Source organism: Cucumis melo, chromosome 1 (assembly GCF_025177605.1).
Source record: "Cucumis melo cultivar AY chromosome 1, USDA_Cmelo_AY_1.0, whole genome shotgun sequence".
Classification (NCBI taxonomy): Eukaryota; Viridiplantae; Streptophyta; class Magnoliopsida; order Cucurbitales; family Cucurbitaceae; genus Cucumis; species Cucumis melo.
In genome coordinates this window covers 7,700,633-7,726,289 of record NC_066857.1, presented here as the reverse complement: position 1 = coordinate 7,726,289, position 25,657 = coordinate 7,700,633, and the positions used below count along the sequence as shown (strand labels likewise).

Sequence of the window (25,657 nt, the reverse complement as noted above, 5' to 3'; positions counted from 1 at the left end):
CCGTTCGTAAGTCATCGGGTGCCATGTGATCTCTGTTCGTCCGTCAACTGTCGCTTCTCCTCCATGAACGTCGTCGGCCAAGTCTCCAGTCGAGCCTTTCTTCGCGTCCTAGCCAAGTCCATCTAAGTCGCCACTCCTTCGCTAGTCGATCATCCGTGCGAACCGAGTTGAACACAAGCGGCGTGCCGAGCTTCCTACTTCGAGCCGTGCACGCAACGTCAGCCGCGAGCCGTCCTCTCCCCTTCAGCCACGTAAGCAAGTTGGGTCGATTCCCTGCAGCCAAGCCGCACACCTAATTTTTTGTTATTCTTCCACCTATTGTGATAAGTTTTGGTAAGTTTTGGTTGAGTTTTAGGTATGCCCAATAAGTATTGATTTTGGTCCTAATTAAAGTTAATTTTGGATTTAAATTGGAATTTATTTCTGAAAGGATTGGCTAGATCAAATTGGATGACTTGTGTTGTAGAATTTTCCTAATCAAGGTTGAATTTTAATTCAACTTCAACTTTAAGTAAGTTGAATTAATTAAATTTTGGGTCTTTAAGCAACCATTAAAATTATTATTTTAGTTATTAGGTTCCCTTGTTGTTTAGGACTTGATTGTTTGGAAAGCGTTGACTGTTACTGTTAGGAATATTTATCTGTTTGCTAATCTCGAAGTAAAAGATTCTCTTACTAGACCCTTATACTGAAGTTAAGAGTTTGCATGTGGTTTATCTATTATACATTGATGTAGCTAAAATGCATAATGTACTGATGACATATGTTGATGACTAATAGTATGATTGAGTAATGTTGATGATGATGATTGAGTTATGTTAATATTGATGCATGAAATATTAATTTCATGATTAAGAAAGTTATGATTAATATTCATGTCATGTTTATGATGCTATAATGTGCTACATGCTATGAATAGGGTGTCTGTTAACTTTATCTATTAGAGTCGTACTCATATGGGTGTCCCTCGAGATCACCACCTTTTTATGACTGCACGATCCAACAAGATCATCAGCCTCATGAGATATTATGTATATGAATGGTCCGACGAGATCACTTACAGCCCGATTGTCTTAAATGTTCCTTCGGGTTTACTGAATACCAGTTTGTCCTAGGTGTTCCTTTAGATTCATCGAAAACCAGAGATGTTCTTACGAGATCATTAGATAATTGCGTTTGTTCGAAAACTTTCCAGTTTAAGGGTACTTCTTTAAAGGACTTTAACAGGAAGTTAACAAACACCTAGCGGGACTAGTAGTCGGTCCCTTACTGAGTATATGTTTATACCCACTCTTTCTATGTTTAATCTTTCAAGCAGAGGTAAAGGTAAGGGTAGAGGAAAGTTGGCAAATGACAAGAAGCGACCGTGACGTGCCATAGGAAAGCTTTTTGCTTCCGGTTTTACTTTACAGTTATGATTTCAGTATTTTGTATTCTTTGGTTATTTCTCTTTTTAAAACTAGATAGGACTCAAGCTAGGATTTTATTTTAGAGATTTATTTCTACATACTTTGATTTATTTATAATTATAACGAGCATTTCAGGATTTTCAGTAAAAGATAGTTTTATTTTCCATTTTCTTCAGAGAGTTTTTATTTTTCTTTAAGTAGTAACGACCTCAGCTTAGTATAAAAAGTTGGATCGTTACATCAATGCCCGAAACTCAAAGAAGTAAATGCATTAGGTGGCTACAAAAGGTACAAACCACATGGTAACACTTATAATTCGAGGTAGAGGGACCATCCAAATCTCAAGTGAGGTACCCAAGACCAAGGGTCATCTTATTCAAACTCCTTTTCTTGGCCATGGACTCTATAACGTTCAAACAGTACATGAAAAAAATGTTGAAACAGGAAAGAAAGAAATGGTGTTGAGCCACATATTGCATTACTAGGTATTCCATGGCTCTTTTACAAGTGAGAGGAATGACTTGTGAGCTTCTCTCTCTAATCTCTCTCTAAACTCTCACCTAAAATTTGATCAAAGAAGAGGTGAGGAAGGATAAACTTCTATAGAGAGTGGGCACTTGGTCTATCTATTATACATATATGTATCTATGTATCTCTATGTTTCTTCTCTAATGGAGTAGAAGGATATTTATAAACATGGCTAGGCGGGAAATACCCAGGCTCTGCTGCGCAACTTGTGTCCTTATTCTCTAAACATACTAGCATTGATGTCAGTCTCGTCAAGTCACATCAACTCCATTGTCCACTTTTGTTTTCTAGCGAATCAACTCGTGTTATGAGATTGTTGTCAAAATGCCTTGTGATTCTTATAAGATCCACCAGATATTGCGTTTCCTTCGAGATTCATCAGATTCCAGGGGCACATTTTATCTACAGTAGGATGGGTTTACAATGCATTTATAGGATGTAGGTGTTATGCCTAACCTCAGTAGTAGGGGTTACTTTTGCCATACATCTCTAATAGAACTAAGCATGGTAGTTACAGGTAATTCTCTAAGATCTTTAAACACTGAGTTTACACTTTCTGCATAATTTGATGTCATCATTTTGTACCTTCGTCTTCGTGATATGCTCGAGACCACTTTTCAAATCCAACACTACTAAGATAATCTTTGATATTTGGACAAACTAACTCCATACATCTCATGTGGTACTCAAATTCATTAGTAGTAAGCACAACTAAAGAAATATTTATCAAGTAGTGAATCCTTAAATGGAGTTTCAAGTTATTTAAGAGATGTTTTATGTACACACAATACTCAACATTAGGAAATACTCTTAAAACTCTTTTAGGGATGCCAAGATGCTTATTAGAAACAATGACTAAATTATCTCGCTCTGAAAAACTACATCGTATCTTCTAAAAAAACCATGTCCATGATGCATCATTTTTAGAATCTACAATGGAAAATGCAAGAGGAAATATTTGACTCTTACCATCTTGTGATAAAGTTGTTAATAGGATGTTACCAAACTTATACTTAAAAAACGTGTCATCTAATGGAACATAAGACATGTGTAGTGAAAAATAGGATTTATTTTAGGCTAATTGCAACAAAACAATTTAGTAATTAACATGCAATAAATACCCTAATTAAACAAAAATTAGGATTAAAGTAAAATATACCTTCGTTGATTCCAAGTTCCTTGTAATCTCCTTAGAGCACGAACCCAGGACTACAACTAGTGTTAACCCACTATTCTCTATACTTAGAACCAAGTGGTAGGACCCGATAAGTTAAGAAAATTGAGAGAGATGGAATTTGGAGGTGAGATTTAGATTTAATATTTGGAAGAGAAATATGAATTTGGCATAATTTTGTAAATAAAAATTACCAACATTTTCAAAAGTCTTAAAATACTTGAAAAAAACCCTTTAAATAACCTGATTACATGCAAAATTGCATGTCATTAATTCATCAAATCTCAACACCTAATATTCTACTAACCATTAGTGGAACTTAGTGGATTAGGTGTTTACATCTCATGTGACGACTTATCCCATTAAGTGTTAGTGGGAGTATCCAACATAATATTGGATTTTCCCACTAACTTTAGTCCAAGGGCAATATGGTCATTTGACTATTCAAGTCAAAGTCAAATTTTCACTTTTTCAAGTCAAAAGTCAACATTTTGACTTTTTACCACTTTGTCCACTTGACTAATTTTGACCTTCCGAGCATGAGTCCACATTTATTTTTCTAAAATTCAAATCTCATTTGAATATAAAGCCGATCAAAATTTTACTTTTCAAAGTCAAAGTCAACATTTTTTTGACTTTTTACAACTCTAACTATTTCCATCAATTCCAAGCTTCCGAATATGAATCTGCATTCATATTTTTAATATTTAGATCACAATGAAATATAAAACTCTATCCTAAACTGATAACCAACTACTATATCACATATTACGGGTGTAAACGGGTTGGGTTTGGAGACATTCTCAATCCAACCCATATTTTCAGGTTGGTTGAGTTGGCGACCCAAATTGAGTTTCAACCCAACCCAACCCAATGATTGGGTTGGTTTGTCGAATTGTATTATTGCTTTTCATTTCTAATGTTTGTTAAGTTCAAAATTGTTCCTTTAAAAAAAAGTTCAAAATTGTTGTACATTCAAAGTTTCAAACATCCATTAATTCAAAGTTTCAAACATTACATAAATTCATAGTTTCAAGCATTCATAAATTCAAAGTTACAAACATACATAAATTCAACGTTTCAAAAACATCAGTATTTTCAAAGTTTCAAATATCCATAAAAGTTCACATTTCAAACATTACTCATAATTGTCCATGAAGTACAACTTTAATAATAAAAGAATAAGAAAGTTCATAAACATAAGAGAAGCCAAGTATAAACTTCTAAAGTCCATTCAAATTTGTCCTAAAAATTCAAAAGACATACCAAGTAAGTAGTTTAAATATATAAAATAAATGAAATGATGAAAATAAGTGTTCAACTTACCATGAAAATTGTCAACCCATAGATCATATTTGTGAAATGATGGAGGACTTGATATTATCTAAAAACACAAAATAAATTTATATAATGTCATATAACTATATAAGAATACAATTTTCAATTAAAAATAAAAGTTAGAGACAATACTTATTGTTCTCAATTTTTTCACAAATCTCTATTTCTTCGAGCTATGGACAAATATCCAATAAGGTTGTTTTGCCATGAACCCAATTTTGTATACAAATCAAAGCTTCCATTGTTTTAGGTGATAAGGAACTCCTAAAAGAATCCAGAATCCTTCCTACAGTACTAAATGCAGATTCATAAGCCACAGTAGACACTGAAATGACATAAATATCTTGAGCAATTTTTTATAGAATTTAGTATTTAACGTCGTTTAATTTTCACCAAGTCAAGAACATCAAACTGGTCATTTAGTTCCTCACAAGGGTCAGATAAATATCGATCAACATCATTCCTCAATTCTAAAGTATTTTGTCCTTGTCTTCTTTTGTAGCGTGATAATACTCTACAACCCGCGTCAGTTTCCATCGTAGTTCTCGAACTCAATAGTCTCAAACTATCACTTGATTCTACTTCTTCACAAACAACACCTTGATCACTCAAATCATTATTAAAGGCAAAGCCATCAACTTGTGATTTGTAACAATTATATAAACACATCAAATAATCTTCAATAATCCCATCAACAAGAACTTTAATGATCATATTATCATGTATACTTTCAAAGAAAAAGCCAACATAGTCCAATTTATATCGAGGATCAAGCACCACAGCTAGAAATACAAGCTTGTTAATTTTTTCAATTGAACCTCAATACTTGTCATATTTTAACTTCATATTTATAGCCATACTACGTAAAATAGAGTTATGTTTGTTACTCCAACCAATTAAAAGATCATTAATCCCTCACATCTCATGAAAGAAAGAATTGGCAGTCACATATAAAGAACCACTAGTCTTATTAGTGACATTATAGGACACCTTCAAAAACATGACAAACACTTCAACATTTTTCCAATTAGAATTATTTGGTGGCCCAATCCTCTTCTTTCCATGTTCATCTTTTGTAAAATAGTTTTGATAATCCAACTCATCTTCCTCTAATATTTGAAAAGCTTTTTCAAATCTAAGTGCATGCTCAAGCATAAGATATGTAGAATTCCATCTTGTTGGAACATCCAAACAAACAAGAGCTTTGCAATCAATTGTCTCTTGCTCCACACAAGTTTTAAACTTTGTCAATCTTTTAGGGGATGATCTAACATACTGTACAACATTACGAATAGAATTAATTGAATCATGCATTTCTTTCAATCTTTCATTTACAATTAAGTTAATTACGTGAGCACACAACACCTTATGTGTAACAATTCTCCTTCCAAGATTAGGGCTTTCCAACTTTTAAGTCTTTTCTTAATATACGAAATTGTCCCATCGTTCGAACTTGTATTATCAATAGTTATAGAAAAATTTTATCGATCCCTCATTCCAGTAAGCAACTCTCAATGAGCTTTCCAATAATATTATCCATTCTTGTGGTTAGCAACTTGACAAAAGTTTAAAATCCTTTTATGCAAAACTCGATCTGAATCAATGAAGTGTGCAGTGAGTACCATGTAGTTAACATTTTGCAAAGAAGTACATGTGTCAGTTGTCAAACATACCCTTTGAGAATTGCTAACTAAGGATGATTTCAACTTCTTCATTTCATCAAGGTACAATTAATATATAGCTTTAGAAATTGCTACTCTTGAATGAATGTCAAACTTAGGACAAGTCACTCTACAAAAATGTTTAAATCCCTCACTCTCGAAAAACTTGAATGGCAACTCATCAACAATTACAATCTTAGCACATGGTTTCCTACATAATTGTTGACTAAAATAATAGTAAAAAATTATTACCACTTTTTTCACTAGTGGAAGGTTGAAGAGTCAAAATAGTTTGTCTTGTTTCTACTTCCTTATATGGGGTACTTCTTATACTGATTTTTTAAGTACTTCCATAATGTGCTAGTTCCACATGAGGCAGTATCACAATAATACTCTTTATCACAATAATTGCATGTGCACCTAGAACTATTCTCTTCCAACTTTGTAAAGTGATCCCATACCGTGGAAGTTGTCTTCTTAGTGGCTCTAGCTCTCTTCTTATCGGGTACTGGTGGTTTACTTGAACTCACAGTTCTGTTGCATTATTAGTGGAAGGGGCAAGACTAGGACTAGTTTCACTATGTAGTCCACTACTTGTCTCCATGGTCTAAAAGAGTATAAAAACTAAAGCCAAATCACCCACACAACAGCATAATGTAAACAGCAACTAACAATGAAATCTTAAAAGTAAACTAATTTTCTAGTTCTACAACCCAAAAAGAAAAAAAAAGTATACATAGTCCATCAAAATATAATTGCAGATTTCAAGATATCCTATAATATAATCTCCATAGCACATCAAAATATACATCCACAATGCTGAAAATTAAAGTTTAATTTTTGTACCGTTCAATAATTGGTGCTCATACAATAAATTGAAGATTTCAAGATTTGATGGTTTATATCAAATTCCCCTTTTAAACATATTTCCAAAATGTATTTAATATTTAATAATAATTAGTAAGAGCTAGAAAATATTCAAATCATTGCTACTTTTTTGTCAAAATATTTTGTACTGAGGTTGATTACCATCTAAGTGAAACAAAGATTTAGGAAAGCAAATGGGTAGCTAACAATTCGGTTAAATACAAAGAAAAAAAAACAGCGTCAATAAATTTAGGGTACCAACCTGTTAATCGTTAGAAGGAGAAATGGAGGGAGACTAAGAGTTGAGAGGGATGGACATTGGAAGGAGAATCGAAGAGAGACATCCAAGAAGGAGATGACCCGATGTGAGATGAAGTGAAGATGAAGAGGGAGATGGTGCGATGAAGGGAAGAGGGAGACGACTGAGAATGACGATGAAGAGAATTAGGAGGCAAGTCAAACGACTGAGAAGTGAGAAAATGAAGAAATTGAGAATGAGAAGAGGGAGACAGCACTACAAGAAATTTGACCTTTAATGTCGGTTTAAAACCGACATTAAAGGGCTTTAATGTCGGTTTAAAACCGACATTAAAGGGCTTTAATGTCACTTGACAACCGACATCTTTGCGAGCGTTATTAAAGGCCTTTAATGTCGGTTGGACTTTAATGTCGGTTTAAAAACGACATTAAAGGCCTCTTTAATGTCGGTTTAAAAACGACATTAAAGGCCTTTAATGTCGGTTTTCAACCGACATCTTTGATAGTGTTATTGAAGCCCTTTAATGTCGGTTTGGCTTTAATGTCGGTTTTAAACCGACATCTTTGATAGTGTTATTGAAGCCCTTTAATGTCGATTGGGCTATGATATCGTTTTAAAACCGACATTAAAGAGGCCAATAATGTCAGTTTAAAACTGACATCAAAGGCTTGTTTTTGTCCATTTTTAGAAATTTATATTTATTTAATTGTTGTATTATTGTCCATTTTTTATAAACCAACATTGAATCCAACAAGTGAAATTAACTACAAACTTGAAACTACAAGTCACATTCCGTAGGAAACCATATTATTCAAGTCTGATTCCACCAACAATGAAATGCTATTAGCAATTGCACATAAATCCCATTCATATCTTAAAGCAACAATAAATCCCATTCATATCTTAAAGTACATAAATCCCATATTATTCAAGTCTGATTCCACCAACAATGAAAACACGCTTGTAAAATTAACTGCAACCAAACAGAATTATATAAATTCAAAGATCACGACATTTTAAAGGTCTCGAAAATGCTTCTTCAAACAATTATTAATATTGGAAACAGGCACCAAATGCAGCAAGGGCTTGACATTCCTCTTCCTGAACTGTAGCTCAAACCTTATCTAGAAACTTATCATCCTCCTCTAGTAGAAAATGACCTGGAAAAATATACAGTTATCTACATTCAATCAAGCACGACAAAAACAATTGTTATCTTCGGAACGCTCAAAGAACACTATTGTACAAATATCTAAATGATATCAAATATCTAAATCAACCAAAAACACTCTAAATCTCTTTAGTGGTTATAGGTAAATGATATCATCAAAGAAATTAAAGATGTAAATGTTTTGAGAAGCAAAATCTATAAACACTTACCAACATACATGTATTATATTCACTGTTTCTTTAATATGTGTGTGTGTGTGAAAGAGAGAGAGAGAGAGAGAGAGAACAATAGACATCTATTAATAATTCAATCAAATAAAGAGGTCAACCATAGGAGCAATTACTAGCGCAAATTTTTTTAATCTAATCCAACGGTTATCATGAAATAGCCCCATTGACTAATGTTTTTTCCAAACACAGTGCAGTAAGGTTAGTTAATACCTAGTCAATGAGCAGTTTCAATCTATGATAGAATTCTTGCAAAGGGAGATGGATCAAAATATGACAAAGATCTACAAAAGGAGGCCCCAGTGAAAAAAGCAAAAGTGTGCTGGAATCAACCCATTCCTCTCGGTGATCGGTGATAAAACAAAGAGACATGATATACAATGGGAATGCCACATGAAGGATCAAACTTACCTCCTTGGCCATGCTACATGCTTTATCGGACTGATTCAGAATCTCGAAGTAAAACACGGAGAAATTGAGTGCCAGCCCCAGCCTGATCGGATGAGTGGGAGCAAGATCCGCAACTGCGACATCCTTCATAGCATAAAATCCAACAAGTGGAAAATCAGCATTCAGAATAGTCCAATCTAAAACACCCATATTACAGGCATGAAAGATCCTAATATCTTTTAATTCAATTTATTAAAATAAACCATCAAAAGTGTTTGGCATGGAAATGATCTGTTGGAGACCGGAGATCCCACGATATTATTCAATTTGAAACCCATCGGAATAGGCTAAATCAAGATTTCATTTCTGTAAGAGAAGAAGGCTGTAACATAGAACACGGAAACATAACAACAGTAAAAGATGGATCAGATAAGATAAAGATATGACAATTTCAATGCATATTTCAACAATAAAGAATTTTATTTCCAAACTGAATAAATGTTGCCACTAATACTTTGTACTGAAATTTGTAATTCAACATTATTAAAAATAAATAAATGATCTCAATCCATATACTTTGTGCAGCAGTAAAGAATTATATCTACTGAATAATGTTGACATTTAGTAGTAGTTTGTACACCAATCTGAATTGAATTTGTAATTCTACATTAAAAGAAAGTATGATATCACTGTATGCATTATACTTTGTGCAACAATAAAGAACTTTATTTCGAAACTGAATAAATGTAAACATTAGTCTCCCATAAGAAATTTGCGGATAAATTTACAATATACATACCAATATTAAAGAATAAATGCTATACTTTTGGCTAGGAATCGAAACATTTAATTAGCTAAAGATGCACTTGGCAATGCTATGGTCAAGTTTGATAGCGATAAATGCAGTCGTGCAGGAAATATTGAAATGTTGAGTTGCATGGGTCCAAGAATTCACACCATAAGGAGTTTCTATATGACTCAAAATTTGCGATATTGACAGTTGATCAATGCACAGTAGACGATTAACAACATAAGGAGTTTGAGAGTGTGAGCTTGAAAAAACCCTAAAGAAGGCATTTATATGCAGGGGTTATTGGGAGTTAGGTTTGATGGGATAGTTTGTGGGGTGTTTGGATATAGGTTTAGAATGTACCTTTAATGTCGGTTTGTAAAAGATGGAGTCTTTAATGTCGGTTTTAAACCGACATTAAAGCTTCATCTTTGATGTCGGTTTAAAACCGACATTAAAGATCCGTATTTTAAAAACCGACATTAAAGATCCGTGTTCATTTTTTTCAACCGACATTATAGGTCATATTTCTTCTAGTGCAGACGGCTGAGAATTGAGAAGTGAGAGACTGAGAGTGAGAATGGGGCACGAGTAAGAGATTGCGAAAAGGAGGAGACAGACGACTTAAACCTATATATTTTAAGTTTTTAACTTTTATTAAATAAATAATATAATATAATATAATATAATATATTTATATATTTATATTATATTAATTCGGGTTGGGTTGGGTTGACCCAAAATTTTTAACACTTGAACCCGAGACCCAATCCAACCTAAAAAATAAAAAAATTTACCCAACCTAACTCACATTTTAAACTAACCAAACCCAACCCGTAAAATATGGGTTGGGTAGTTCGGGTTGTTTGGTTATTCTGGTTATTCTTACACCCATATCACATATCACTAGAAGAAATCTGGGCTTTAACGTCAGGTGGAAAAAATGAAAAATGAGCTTTAATGTCGCTTTTCAAAAGGTGGATGTTTAATGTCGGTTTTAAATCAACATTAAAGAGGGAGCTTTAATGTCGATTTAAAACCGACATTAAACATCCTCCTTTTTTAAAAGCGACATTAAAGCTCATTTTTAATTTTGTAAAAAGTTAATGGTTTCTCTCTCTTACTCTACTCTTTTCCATCCAAACCATACGATTTTACAATCCCTCTCACTTTCTCAATTTCTTTCCTACTCCTCTCAATCTTCATCTCATGCCTTGGATCCCTAACTCTACTCCAAACAACTGTCACAAGAAATTCATCAAGCCAACCCGTGCTCAGTCGTCATTGAATCCAATACCGTCATCCGTTGTGCCCAACCTTGTTGTTGTCGAACCACCACATGCCTAACCTTGTCGTCTTCTTTGTTATGAAAAAATGAATTAATTATTTGCTCGCTCTCCACTCTCTCCCATTCTCCTCCTTTTTCACACTCTCCGTTCCATATCCACAAACAATTTCTCCTCTCCGAATTTCAACTTCTATAGGTCGATACTCCTATTCAATCTTTCTTTGTGTTAAAAGTTCTTTGTTCTTTTGAAAATCGTTTATTGGTTGCTACTTCACTGGTTTCTTTCTATTTATTTTTTCATTTTTCTGCAATTTTGTAGGGTTTTCGAATTTGGTGGTGTTGGAGTTGGGTATTGGAGGTGTTGGAGTTGTGTATTGGAGGTGTTGACCCAAATTGTTCTTTTCTCTCAACCCATTTTTAAAGTGGCTCAGCCTTAGTTGAAGAGGTATGTGTATTTTGACTTTCTATCCTTTGGTAAGTTGTTTTTTCCTAATAATTTATCTTCACGATTCTGATATTGTAAGATTTTTCTTGAATCTATGTTGCATTTTCTTGTTGCATATGTGTAATTCGTAATTGAAAGATGACCTTGGATTGGGTTGTGTATTTTTATTTCTTGAGTGTTATTTCATTACTTTTGGTTTACATTGTTAACAAGCACCTTCGCCTATATGCCTTCCACTAAAATTTGGAAAACAGAGAATGGAAAAAATATTAGAAGAAAGTAATATAGAAAATTTTATACGACCATTATTGATTAAAGAAAAGAGAAAGAATAACTTCCTACATAACAACTAAGTGAGGACCATCTGAGACAACAATTTATATTTTCTTTGCCCTTTATCCTTTTCTTTTAAGTGGGATTCCGTGCTTTCGTCTTAACTCTACTGCTACGGTTGGTGTTCAGCAAAGTTGTTTCTTGTAAACTAAGTTTTCTCTGTATCCTTGCAAAAGGTTCTCAAAATTTGAAATAAAGCTAACATTTTTCTGTTTATTTGAAGTAACTATTCATATGCAAACTTAGTGCAGAAAAACGTTATTCTAAACTTAGTACAGAAAATGTTTTTCAAGAAGTAATATATATTTTCTCTTCCAATTTACTTTTCAGCTTAAGGGATTGCATAGCTCACCATCCAAAGAATTTTGCTTCATTCCTTTGTTTAGTTGCAGCTGGATAATTTTCTCATGTTTCTACATTCTAAAATGGAATCCAGATCTCTTTCAAACCTATTTTTTCATCTTTGAATCTCTAGCATTTTAGTACAATCCTTTGTTTGTTTCATTGTTGTCTCTTCCTTCATCTACATAGATTGACATTTGGGGTTTTCCAAAGCCATTCTAAAGTAAACAAGTTCATTGGATTCAAAAACATATATTCATCAATGTTTGGCGTTCAAGAAAATTGGGGACTCTGCTGTGTGTGATATTTGCTGAAATAGCATTCTGGGCAATAATAGCTGGGATTTTTTATTTGATTACGAATGAGCATAAATTGTTACAAACAATGGAGAACTGGTAAGCTTTCTTTTCATTTGTTATGTTTTGAAGATATGAATGAAGGCTACATAAAGTCTTTCCATTATTCTTTCTTGTAGTGGGTGATCCTCCAAATTATTTATAAGTTAGAAATTTTGTTTTAGTTTAAGAAAAAATTATAGAACTTATATGTTCATCTTGAATTAGGACAAAATAGTAAGTTCTTTTTGTTTAAATTTTATTTACTGTGAGGTGGTTGGTGGGTTAGACACTGCTTTTATCTTTATCATATGTCTGTTTTCTTTTTCCTTCTAATCATCGATTTAATGATTTTGAAGATGATAGATTAACATAAACTTACATGTAGGTTGTAAATATATTATTCATGATCGGGAGATGAAGGAGAGATATGTTTAATGAATGCCCCTACAAATTTTTTGTGTAACTTACTAGGACGTTGATTCAACCACCACCACTTGAAGATCAGAGCATACTTGGTTCAAGCACAATGAAACATGGACGGGTGGATTATGAATTCTTTTTTAGAATCTACAACGGTATTTAGGCCTTTCACAATTAGATTATGGATTGTTTTTTATGTAATTTTTTGGTAAGTTTATCAAGTACGTAATCTATAACTGAATTGTGTGATATTTCTTTTATTAGTTTAAGTTGTTTATAATTAGTTTTTCTTTTTTATGTTTATTAGATTGTACTTAGATGGAATAAAATGCTTGGATTCTCTTGTGATTTGTAAAGTAAAGGTTATATGTTTTGTTTTATTGAATTTGATTCTAAAATAGATTATATTTAGTGTTTCTCGTTATTCTGACCTTCTATTAGGTCTTTGTTTAATTTTTGCTACTTTAATATAACCGTCCATTCATACCTATTTGTTAAAATTTCTATTCCTCATTTTCAAATTCCTCCATATTGGTTAGCTTGTTCAATTATTTTATGCCATCCAATGATCCAACTTGGGAATTGAAGGTTTTTGCTTCTTGCGTCAAATTTCAAGTTAATCATGTTAGCTGAAATCGTAATTTGTATCTGTAATTTCTGAGCAAACTGGGAAGACAATTGTCAAGCAAAGCATTAGTTCGTACTGGAAGTTGCCAGTGGACTGAGTCTTTATCTTCTGAAACTAGTTTAGATGTATGTTTATTAACTTCTAAAACCAATAGCTGTAATCAAATTTTACAAAGTTCGTTCTTTGGTTTAATTTGCTGTCAAATGTAATAGTTTTAGAACTAATATCTAAAGGCTTGAGTTATTGATCATGAATTTTATATGGGATTCCTTCCTTTAAAAAGTTTACTTTGTCATGTTTGCAGGTGAAAATCCAGTGCTTAGCTCCAATATCAAAAGTATAAAGTTTGTATGATGGGATGATTTTGTTCTTTTTCATAAATATTTGATTATATGTTTGTTTGGCCTTTAAAATTATTGAACCATTTCAGGAGTGGAGAATTTAAACATATAGATTCTCCAAAACAACATGTTGGTGGGGATCCTCGTGTTTACAGTGCTGGCGTAAGTATCGATTCACGATTCATATGAACATGTCTTGGATTGCTTTTAAGCCATATGAGCAGAGGCTAGAATCACATCCTCTAATTATAATAAAACACCATGAGATGATAGTTACATTATACTTAACCATGAATTTGTTTTTATCTGTGTAGACTTATCTACGTATTTTTCTCCCACACTCATTTTTTCTTTTTATTATCTTTGTTGATCCCCTTAAAGATATAAAAGAAAGTATCAAGTGAACATCCATAGTTGTTGGCATCTTTTAGCTAGTTACAATACATGACTCGTACACTTCCTCTTTGAGAATGCTTTTTAATCTTGTTTTGCTGACTTCATAGTTGGTATGTAATTTGTATTGTTGTACTTTTCTTCAACCTAACATAATTTTTTGAATTATTTTTAGATTTATTGTTAAAAATAATAGATCGGGACATGATGTTGCTGGCTTGAGGTAAGGACGTATTTAATTCAATCAACGAAAGGTGCTTGTTAAGTAATTTTATAGTGTTATGGAGTACGAAGAACATGAAAAACGAGCTTGGAGTGTTGATTTTTCACGTTCTGAACCTTCCATGCTTGTATCAAGCAGTGATGACTTTAAGGTATTTGACTGAAGCACACGCTATCTTGAGTTGGTGAAGATCGATTATTGATTTAAAAATAGATTTGTGATTGATTTAATTTTTGCATTTTAATTTTTTTCATCTTTTTCAATAGTTAGGTTTGTAGCAGAGGATATTATTTGACTTGTCAACTATGGCACTTGGAAAATGCTATCCTTTGTTGAGTTTTATCTGTAAATTAGGCAATATAATTTTGGATCCATCCTGAAACTGTTACTACCACATGATTTGTAGAAATTATCCAGACAATTATGTATTACTCAGTTGGTGGCTTTTTCTTAAACAAGTTCTTCTCCTGCTTACTAACTTCAAGTTACAACATTCAGTTCTTTCCATTATGTTTTTTCTGATACTATTCTTAGGTACATTGCTCCTTTTCTTTTAATAGGTCAAAATTTGGTGCAAAAGACATTAGAAAATTGCTGACTTCAAATTGATTACTTTAGGCGACCGTTGAAGGTTGAAGGCTAAGAAGACATTTAAGATTTCTAATTATTTAAGTCTTGTATCGTGATCTTTTTTCATGTACTGTTGTAGAATGTATATATAAACACAACATTAGATTTCATTTTGTGTATACAAATGTAAAAGACAAATATTATAGTTTCTTAAATAATATTAATTTCATTGATTTGTTGGCGTGAGAAAAAAATATTTATCTACACGGACCCAACGTCGGTATATAAAAAATGGACAATAATAAAATAATTTAATAAAAATAGATTTGAAAAAATGGGCCCAGAACAAGGCAAAGATGTCGTTTTTAAACTGACATTAAAGGCATCTTTAATGTCGGTTTAAAAATGACATTAAAGATTGTTCTAAACCGACATGAAAGGTCAACCGACATTAAAGGTCTTCAATAACACCATCAAAGATGTCGGTTTATAACCGACATTGAAGGCCTTTAATGTCGATTTTGAATCGACATTAAAGAGGCCTTTAATGTCGGTTATAAATCGACATTAAAGCCCAACCGACATTAAAGGCCTTTAATAGCGCTTGCAAAGATGTTGGTTGCCAAGTGACATTAAAGCCCTTTGATGTCGGTTGTCAGATTTCTTCTAGTGTATATTCGTTGGTTTCTCTCTCTTTACCTAATTTGAACAATTCGAATTATTTCAACATATTGTTCTAAGTTACTTCAATATGAGCTAGCAGGGGAACCTAATGGACCTATAGATCATGAGCTCTAACGATCCGAGATTAATTGGCTTACTCTTTTAAACCGAGCTAATCAATATTCGTTAACTAATGGGTCATTCCACTAAAGTCTTGTATTTATATTATGCTCACTATAAATATATTTGTGTCCATATGATATAACCATGATCAGTAAGTTAATCCTTCACAGGTTGTTCGTAACCTCGGCTAGGTCAAAGTACTATTTTACCCAGAGAATACATCTTGCTCCTTAAGTCCCACTAATCCACTATTGAACAATTGGCTTAAGGTCCAACCTACAAATTGACTCCCTCTTGAGCCAATGAGAGGGTGGGGCCCCTTGTTCACGACTTGGATTTAGTGTTTAATGGAATAACCTATTTACTAACCCTATAGTGGGTAGGCATGAATTCCAACTTGCACCATGTCCCTAGCTATCCACCCGATCTTACCTCTGAAATGGAAGGCTTATTGGGTCAGCATTGTTCAACTGTCATCACCTATACTGATCTAAAAATAATTCCATATGAACCGATGTTCATAATTAACTCAGGATTAAGATTAAGTTACCTAGCCATCAAAAATCGAAATAGTCAATGTTATACAGTCAACGATGTTATAACTTAAAAGTGACTATTTCATAGTTAGAGTCTTATGTAAACTCTTTACATAGGATGCTTCTACTTCCATGTCTCTACGTAAATGATTCAGGATCACATCGATTGTACGAACTACAAAGCCGGCCGCGTCCATAGTTTTCCCAGAATAAGGGGCCCAACCTTATCATATACTATACATCGTTTAAGCTATATACTCAAACATGATTCACGTTGATGTTTCTAAATAAAGTTCAAGTCTACACTAGATAGCTTCGGGACCTTAGTTTATTGAATTCAAGATTATAGTATTCTATTTTCACTAATATGTCCTCAATAACCACTTTATTGAATATAATATAATTTTAAACTACAAACTACGAGTTTTATGGCATAAATTCCAACACCATCAACAATAATGATATGTCTACAATATTTCTACCCCTCAATTGATGCACCAAAAGCCATAAAGAAAACCTTGAAATGACCACTACCATCAATCTCTAAAGCAATGCATGTACCTATAAAAATTATAAAACATTTCTATCAGAACCAACAAAAGTGAATAGATAGCTATAATAGATGTTAATCTTACATCTAAGATAAACTCTGATATTTGTCTATCCCCATTTATCTGGAAATTAATGTAAATTTGATATAGAAAGCAGATCATATTTGGGTTAGATTCAACAAATTTATCAAAGAATCTTAGAATTCCTAGTTAAATATATTAAAAAAACCATAATCTTCTCTCGACGCTGTTATGCATGGCGTAGGGAGAAGTTTAATATATTAAAAGAAATTTAAACTTTTTCTGACACCATGAATAACAACATCGAGAGAATGTTATAATTTTAAAAAATTTAAACTTTTTCCGACACCATGCATAACCGCGTTGGGATAAGTTAAATTTTTTTATTACATTACCTTATACCGACGTTGCCTTATGTTGCATCGGGATTACCAACCTTTCCCGACGGAGCTTCTACAGCGTCGCGAGAAACTTTTTCTCCCAATGTCACTTATCCCGACGTTTGTGTCGTGCGTCAGAAAATACATATTTTCTTGTAGTGGTATCAATGTGTACAATTCAACTACGTCACCTTTTAATATCTTTACTATCTATTCTTTTGCCCTCCAAGTTTTTTGATAACTTATATTAACACCCAAATTTGTAAGCGCCTTATGGATAATTGCTTTTGGAATGGAATGGTTAGTAGGCATGAACCTAAAATCATCTATCAAGTAACTGTCAATTACAATTGAAGAAGCTTGCATGTGACAACTTTGGATTGTATTCAATGCACAATTATGGTCAGAAATGCATTTTCATAGCATCCACAACTCACTATTCTTATAAAAAGATGCCTTAATATACAATTTGCACCCTTCTTATAAACATTTGAATTCAAGAGACCTTAAATTTGATATTGTAGTCTTAAATTGCAAGTTAATTGTTCCTCATTGTTATTAAGTAAAAACACTTTGGAAACACTTCTTTACTTTCAAATAATTTTTTTTCCTCCAAATCATCATGATAAGAAATCTCTTTTATAACTTTATCATTTGAAACAGAAAAAGAACCTATATTTAACGATATTTCAACATTGGCTTGTACATTACTAACAGTAGAAGAAGACCCACCCCACCCCCCCCCCCTCCAAATAATTAACACTTACATGAGCAACTAATGGATGTCTACCTAGTTGCATGTTTATCAAAGCTAGATTGTAACATCCTTGTCTTTTTTTATTGGCACCACAATTTGAACATTGTTTTTACCAAAATTCAGTAAAACAGAGAATTCTACCAACTCATCTAATTTAATCTCTTCATATATTAAACAAACTAAACAATTAAAGTTGATTTGAACATCTACCAAAAGTTTCGGCAATTGAGTAATTCTCATAGACATTGTATTAGTTCCATTGACCTTGATAAAAAAAAAACAACAATTTTAGAAATAGACATTATATTCTATAAAATGAAAATAGGATTGTGTAAGAAAGTAAATTAAGTATTTAGTAGCAGTGATAGAAATAAATAGATAGACATAGATATACATCTATCACTGAATAAAACAATAAAAAGTAAAAATTGATAATCATAAACACTATGGAAGGATCGTGCAGTGAAATAATATACATTAAACGATCATGTTGACTATGGTAAACAATCATGTTAACCATAGCAAATGATCGTGTTGACCATGGTAAACGATCGTATTGGATATAGTAAACAATTGTGTTGACATAGGTAAACGATCTTGTTGATATTGGTAAACAAACGTATAGTTCAATGTAATGATCGTGAAAAAATTCAAATCTAACGATATTCATAATAAAATACAGATGATACGAATCAAGAAATCATAACTGAATCAAATGAAGAAGTTGAAGAGATGCAATGCTTGGAACTTGAAAAGTTATTTGGACAACCCAAAAGAAATAAAATTAAATGTATTTATTTACTATTTGTTTTGATTTATTATAATAGTTGAAAAGACATAAAATTAAATGTTGTAACCTTTCATTTAATATTTTAATTAGTATAAATAAGGTTGCAATTTTCACATTTAAAATAAGAATTTGGATGAATGAAATCTAAAAATTAAAAAATGTAGAATGATCAAGATCATGTCATTTGTAGCACTTTAGAACAATTGTAATAACTACAAACAAGATTGTATTCTTAGTGTCACTAGGATAAGGTATCCAACCTTGTTCATCTACGTTTAGGCTATCATTTAAACATGATCCGTTTGTATGTTTCCACATATGTGTTTAGGTTACAAAGGATAATTTGGATGTTACTTTATTAGTTTTATGGGTTAATGCAACTAACTGCCAAATAAAAATAAATCATACTTTATCAGATAAACAAAATGTTTGTACAATACAATTACAAACTACAAAACCACGAGATTTAGGGCATCAACCCCTTATAGGATCTCATCTCAAAAAATCACAATGCACAATAATAAGAAGAATAGAGTATATCTCCAACACATGTAACAATCCCTTCTTCTAACACAAGCTACAAAAGTTACAATATGATAATACGAATACTGCTCTTAAGATAAACTAAATAATCAACCCTAACCAAAAGACTAAATGTTTTTTTAAATATGCAAACATAAATTATAACGAGGAAACCTAACTTCCATAGTAACCACACCCTAAATAGAGGAATATGCAAATAGAAGAAAAAAAACCACTTATAAGTGCAAAATCAACATCTTTGTAGAATTTTTTTTCAAAACACATTTTTTATATCTGAAGCCAACAAATAAATATTGTCGATCTCATGAAACCAAAGGCTTAAAATAAATTTTTCACTATAATAATTTTGAAGTAGCTAGTCTTTTCTTTAACTTTGTTATGTTCAAAAATATTTTTTTTAACATTTCGCAAAACTTTATCGATTTCTATTCAAACTAACAATAAGGATATTTTCGAACCCCTATCGAAAATTTAAGGGTATTTTTGACCTAAAATGGCAAGTCGATGGCCGGTTTTTTTAATTTAACCTAATTACATATTGGAAGAGAAGTATAAAAACGCATGAAAACTTCCGTAAGATAGTTCATTGTAGCAAAGAGTTCTGGAATGACAAAAATCATAGCAGTAGCCTTACACAATTGTAGTAGAAATAACAAAGTATCAACCTTTTTTAGATCTACTTAACCAGAAAAAGAAAAAAAAAAACAAAAACAAAAACAAAACTGACAAGAGCAAACTCCCACCTTTCACCAATGACTACACTACACTAAATCTTAAGCGGTAACTGCGGCTTGGCTTGCCAGCCTCTTCCTGGCTTCTTCGATGATGGATAATTTAATACCCTTGCCCTTAGGTAGGGACACCCATGGCTTAGTCCCCTTACCAATAGTGAACACATTGCCCAGCCGAGTTGCAAATTCGTGCCCGGTTGCATCCTGAATGTGGATTGTTTCAAAGCTTCCCTTATGCTTCTCCCTATTCTTTATCACTCCAACCCTGCCTCTGTTTCTTCCACCGGTCACCATCACAACATTTCCTACATCAAACTTGATGAAATCTGCAATCTTGTTGGACTCAAGGTCCAGCTTGATGGTGTCATTCGCCTTGATTAAAGGGTCAGGATAACGGATTGTGCGTCCGTCGTAGGTGTTCAAATAAGGGATGCCCTTTTGCCCAAACTGTACTGAGCGAACTTTGCACAGCTTATACTGCAAAAAGTAATAAGAAAGTCAACTTGAATCGTCCAATTATATCATGAACACAGGTGTCCAGGCACCTCCAGCGCCCAACCTGTTACTACTCCAGAGAAGATATTGACATACTTCCCTACACGAACGTCACATGATAATTATTTGAAAAGAAAGGTTATAGAATGTATCCAACAGGAAAAGGGCTAAATCTCTCCCTTATGATTCATGAACAATAGATGCCAAAAACTTTGTAATTATTTTCCTTTGAAACTAGAACACTTTATACAACAAGATTTTAACAAATAGGTCAAATTTTAATATCAAAAGGACCATAGCTAACCTTCGCCTCTTCATCCCTAACTGAGTGTAAACGGAATCGACCTTTTGTGTCATAAAGAAGCCGGAAATTCTCACTTGTTTTGGGAATTGACACAACATCTGGAGAGAAGGCAGAGAAAAATATTAGTGTTGTGCTCAAAATGTAAATACAAAAGCAATAAACATAATTGCATCTTCCACAAAGAACGGGAAGAAATGCTAAAACAAAATGATGGTAGAATTAACACTAAAGCTACCAGCCATTAGTAATGGCCTTCGTCTACCATGAGGTGCTTTTATTGTAAACTAGCTAAGAGTGAGCAGGTTAGATAGTTGATAATAAGTTGGTTTGTTATTTAGAATTGTTAGCATTCTTTACAAACCTGAAACCACTTTTTCCCGATAAATAAAGGCCATCTCCGCTCATTGAGAGCTGGAGAGTATTATTCTTTCAAAATTACTCTTGGTTTTAGACCAAATTGGTAATACAGCTCCAATAATCCTAGGACTATGACCAGAAAAGGGGTAGCAAACCCGATTGCTGAGGATTATGCACATGAAACCAAGAGGCAAATGAAACACTTGTCCTCTCTCCAAGATAAGTGTAAGCTTGCAAGAAGCACCAAAATTCTTACTCTAGGCCCTCATAATGCCAAAACAACCAGAATTTATTCAAGAATGGAGGAAGAAAGGTAGGTGAAGCATGGGCAGCTTCCTTTTTGCCAAATACGGTTCCAAGAACGCCAAGAACCTCAACCAAATTTTCAAGAACGATACCAAGAATTCCAAGAATGGGATTCTTCAAGTGAGGAAGATCAAGAAAATGACTTTGTTGATTATAGAAGAAGACGTGTGCCGCGAGAGGAGATCGCTATGATTACAAGATGAAGCAGATTTGTCACTTTACAATGGGGAAATGTGATATTGGAGCATTCTTGGCTTAAGAACACCGAGAATTTCTTTGCATATAATATATATGAATAACTCTGAGCATAAGAAGGTGCAACTGGTGGCCTTAGAACTAAGACCAAGTGTGTCGACTTGGTGGGAACAACTCGAGGTCAATACAAGAGGCAAGAAACCAATCCATTTTTGGGAAAAGATGAAGTGTTTGATGAAGGAGTGTTGCACCCACCAAGCTACGAACAAACACCATAATCAATAACAAAATTATGGACATGGCCTATGATCCGTAGCTGATTACATTGAAGGATTCCAGCAATTGGAAGCAAGAACAAATTTGGTGGAGAATGTGGAACACTTAATTGCAAGATTAATTGGTGGCATGCAGGTTGACATCAAAGAAAATGTAAAACTACGACATTTTGAATTGTTAATTGATGGAATTATTCATGCTGAAAGAATGAAAGAATTGAACAAAGTTCGCTCCAAGAAGAATGCAAGAAAAAGTCCTTGGAATGCTTCGTAGGCAAAAGAACAACCAAGTATAACAGTACATATGACCACTCTTCTCCAACCAAAGACAAAGATAAAGACAACCAAGAAGTTGATGAGAAGAAAACCAGTGAATAAGAGAACTTAAAATTCGAATAACTGGCTCATGATGAGTAAGTGTTTTAAATGTGGCCAAACAGGATATTTGTCTAATGAATTCTACAAAGAAAAACAATAGCATATGGAGATGACGAAGAGGATTCTTTGGTTGGGTGAAAAAAGGTGGAGAGGCTCAACTAAATGAGATTTTCCTCGTTACGGGAAGTAAATACATGGACCAAATTGTTTGCACAATAATAAGGAGAATGGAGTATATCTCCAACACATGTAACAATCCCTTCTTCTAACACAAGCTAAAAGAGTTGCAATAAGATAATACAAATGTTGCTCTTAAGATAAACTAAATAGTATACCCTAACCAAAGGACTAAATGTTTTTTTTTTAAATATGCAAAGCGAAATCATAACGAGGAAACCTAACTTCCATAGAAAACACACACTAAATAAGAAAGATGAGACAGCAGAAACAGAAAAGAACAACCACTCATAAGTATCTTGCAAAATCAACATCTTTGTAGACCATCTTTTTTCAAAACAACAGCAATACAATGGCATTTCTGATATCCGAAGCCAAAAAAACAAATATTGTCAATCTCAAAAAACCTAATGACTAAAAATAAATTTATCACTATACTAACAATTAAGACATTTTTTATGGAAATGCGACATGCTCAGCGGAAAAAACGGATCTACTTTACTCTAATTGCAACTAAACAATTTTAAGTTAAATTGCTAACTAACCGATCTACAGCCTAAAGTGTAGGGGGCACTATAACCGAAGGAAAACAATGTCAACATGGAAGGATTGAAATGATGAGTGCATTACTTCCTAATTCAGTTCATAAAATCAACAGCCAATTCCAAGAATATAAAAGAACAATTTAGCAAGCTCGTATAATAACACCTATAGTGGCACTCTAATATAAAAGGGTCAGTAGACATTGGAACTCCAACAACAGTAAGGTTACAAAGTTTAAGATAACCTACCCATGAAACCAGCAGGAAAAGTCTTGTCTGTCCTAACCTTCCCATCAACCAAAACATGTCGTTGCATTAAAATTGCAATTACCTCACGGTACGTGAGGGCATATTTGAGTCGGTTTCTCAATATAAGGATCAAAGGGAGGCATTCCCTCGACTTGTGAGGTCCAGATGAAGGTTTGGGGGCCTACAAAGATTTGAGAGGTAGAACTAACTGTCAGAAATAGGCGTAATGCATCAACTCGAGAGAAAAAGTAAAATATATGAAACAACAAATTTGACTCACAAATGCACCACCAAGCTTGTCAAGCATCCAATGCTTTGGAGCATTGAGCCTCTTTAAATGTTTCTTCAGTCCCCTTGCCTGTCATAGCCATAGGCAGTAATTTCAAAGAAAATGTATCTATTTAGAACACCAAAACACAAGCATATACACAGAAATTCGGACATCATGAGGAAAACTAAATAAATAACAGTGGACAAAACCGTGCTAATGCCAATACTCATCTTGCATTTAGAATACAGTCCCGTACAAGGACACCTAAATCAATTTATACTTAAATAGAATGAACCATTGGTGAAAACTTTCACATTGTTGTGCCCAGCAAATTGTCTCAGAAAATTAACAAAAAGAAGGTGTAATCACATCAAAAAGTAATCCATCTGAAGACGAACAAGAGACCCAAAACAGATGCGGAAGTCTAAAGTTCCACAAGGACAAGGAAAAATAGAATGCACAAATGAAACAAAAGAAGAAAGAGCTAAAAATGAGATCAGTGACCATATTTTGGAGCTAAACTGGAGTGGGCGGCTGTGGGGATGGAGCAGCGGTGTGGTGTTTGTGGAAGATGCTAGGGTTCTCTCGCGGAGGGAAATGAGGAGAGGAATTTCGTATTTATGTGATTGTCAAACACGTGCCTTCAAAGTGTTGCACTGTTTAATTATGCCATATACTAAAATTATATTGAAAAAAAAAAATACATTGAAGGGTCTAATTTCTTAAAATTGTTACATATTTAGGGCTACAATCGGGGAGCAGGTTATTCTATTCTATAGTCATTACATTTGGTAGGGTAGTTATTTATAATTTGTATAGTTACATTCTATTCTAATCTGCTGTTTGAAAGGTTGATTATTTTAGTTATTTTAGAGAGTGTATGATATAGTTTTTTATTATAGAAATAATTATTTAAATGAAATCTCATTTTTTGGAAATGTAATTAAATTTAATGAATGTTGAGGCAATGGGTGATTTATGATAGTCTATGTTTGGGGCGTACACTATTATATTTTGATAATTTGCATTTGTACAAAATATTTTAGGAAGAAAAAACTCAATTGCGTTTGGGGTACAGACTATCATAATCTAAACTGTGTTTGGGTGCAGACTATTAGGTTTTTCATATAGTAGATCCAATACACAATTTTCAAGAATTGATTTTATTAAATAATCTTAATTATGATATTCGTTCAATAAATTTAGCATCAATCGTGATGTTTCAAGATTTTATATTCACACATATATATTGTACATCGAATTAAGTAAGCTTCTAATTAGACGTTTCTAGCAATTATTTAAGCTTCGATCTTGAGTTCTCACCAATCTTTTTTTGTTCACACACACACACACACAGACGCACGCACGCACGCACGCACACACATTTTTCCATCTTCGATCTTTCTTTTGAACTGATCTTTTTTCCATACATATATATTTTTCATGGAATACAAAATGCTGCTTCAAATTAATTTCTTTAATCTTCTTAATTACGATGTTCATTTCATAAATTTAGCTTTCACTAATTTATTTTTGGCGTACACATATAATGGAAATATAATTACAAACTAATATTATTAAAATTATTACTAAAAAAGAACATAAAGACAAGAGTTATTGAATATATGAGTAAACAATGGAAAAAAAACAAATATAATACATATGTAGAAAGTGAAAAAATTTACGATAAATTTTAAACATATATTTTAAGAAAAGAAAAAGTAAGAATGAAAGAGAAAAACGAAAGGAGAAAAAGAGAATGAAAGAGAAAATGAAGAAAAAGAAAAAATAAACTAGAAAAAGAAAGGGTGTTAAATAAATTAAAGAAGAGAGAAAAGGAAAGTGGGAAAATTGAGAAAAGTGAAAAATGACGGAGGT

The 25,657-nt window shown here is 33.0% G+C and overlaps 1 protein-coding gene across 1 annotated transcript; it reads right to left on the bottom strand.

Annotated features, from left to right (window-relative positions):
- Positions 1-20,068: 20,068 nt before the first annotated feature.
- Positions 20,069-24,441, bottom strand: LOC103500053 (40S ribosomal protein S4-3-like). Its single transcript, XM_008463241.3, has 5 exons — positions 24,284-24,441; positions 23,789-23,866; positions 23,509-23,689; positions 21,030-21,127; positions 20,069-20,707 (listed from the first exon to the last, which is right to left on the bottom strand). The coding sequence occupies exons 1-5, from the start codon at positions 24,284-24,286 to the stop codon at positions 20,273-20,275; spliced, it is 795 nt and encodes a 264-aa protein (XP_008461463.2). The 5' UTR covers positions 24,287-24,441; the 3' UTR covers positions 20,069-20,272.
- Positions 24,442-25,657: the final 1,216 nt, after the last annotated feature.

What these genes read in the sequence shown, in the direction of transcription:
- LOC103500053 (XM_008463241.3), bottom strand. An exon ending in TTTTCCTGCTGGTTTCATGG is followed by an intron (nt 21,128 to 23,508) that starts GTAGGTTATCTT and finishes CCTTCTCTCCAG; the next exon opens with ATGTTGTGTCAATTCCCAAA. An exon ending in TTAGGGATGAAGAGGCGAAG is followed by an intron (nt 20,708 to 21,029) that starts GTTAGCTATGGT and finishes TACTTTTTGCAG; the next exon opens with TATAAGCTGTGCAAAGTTCG.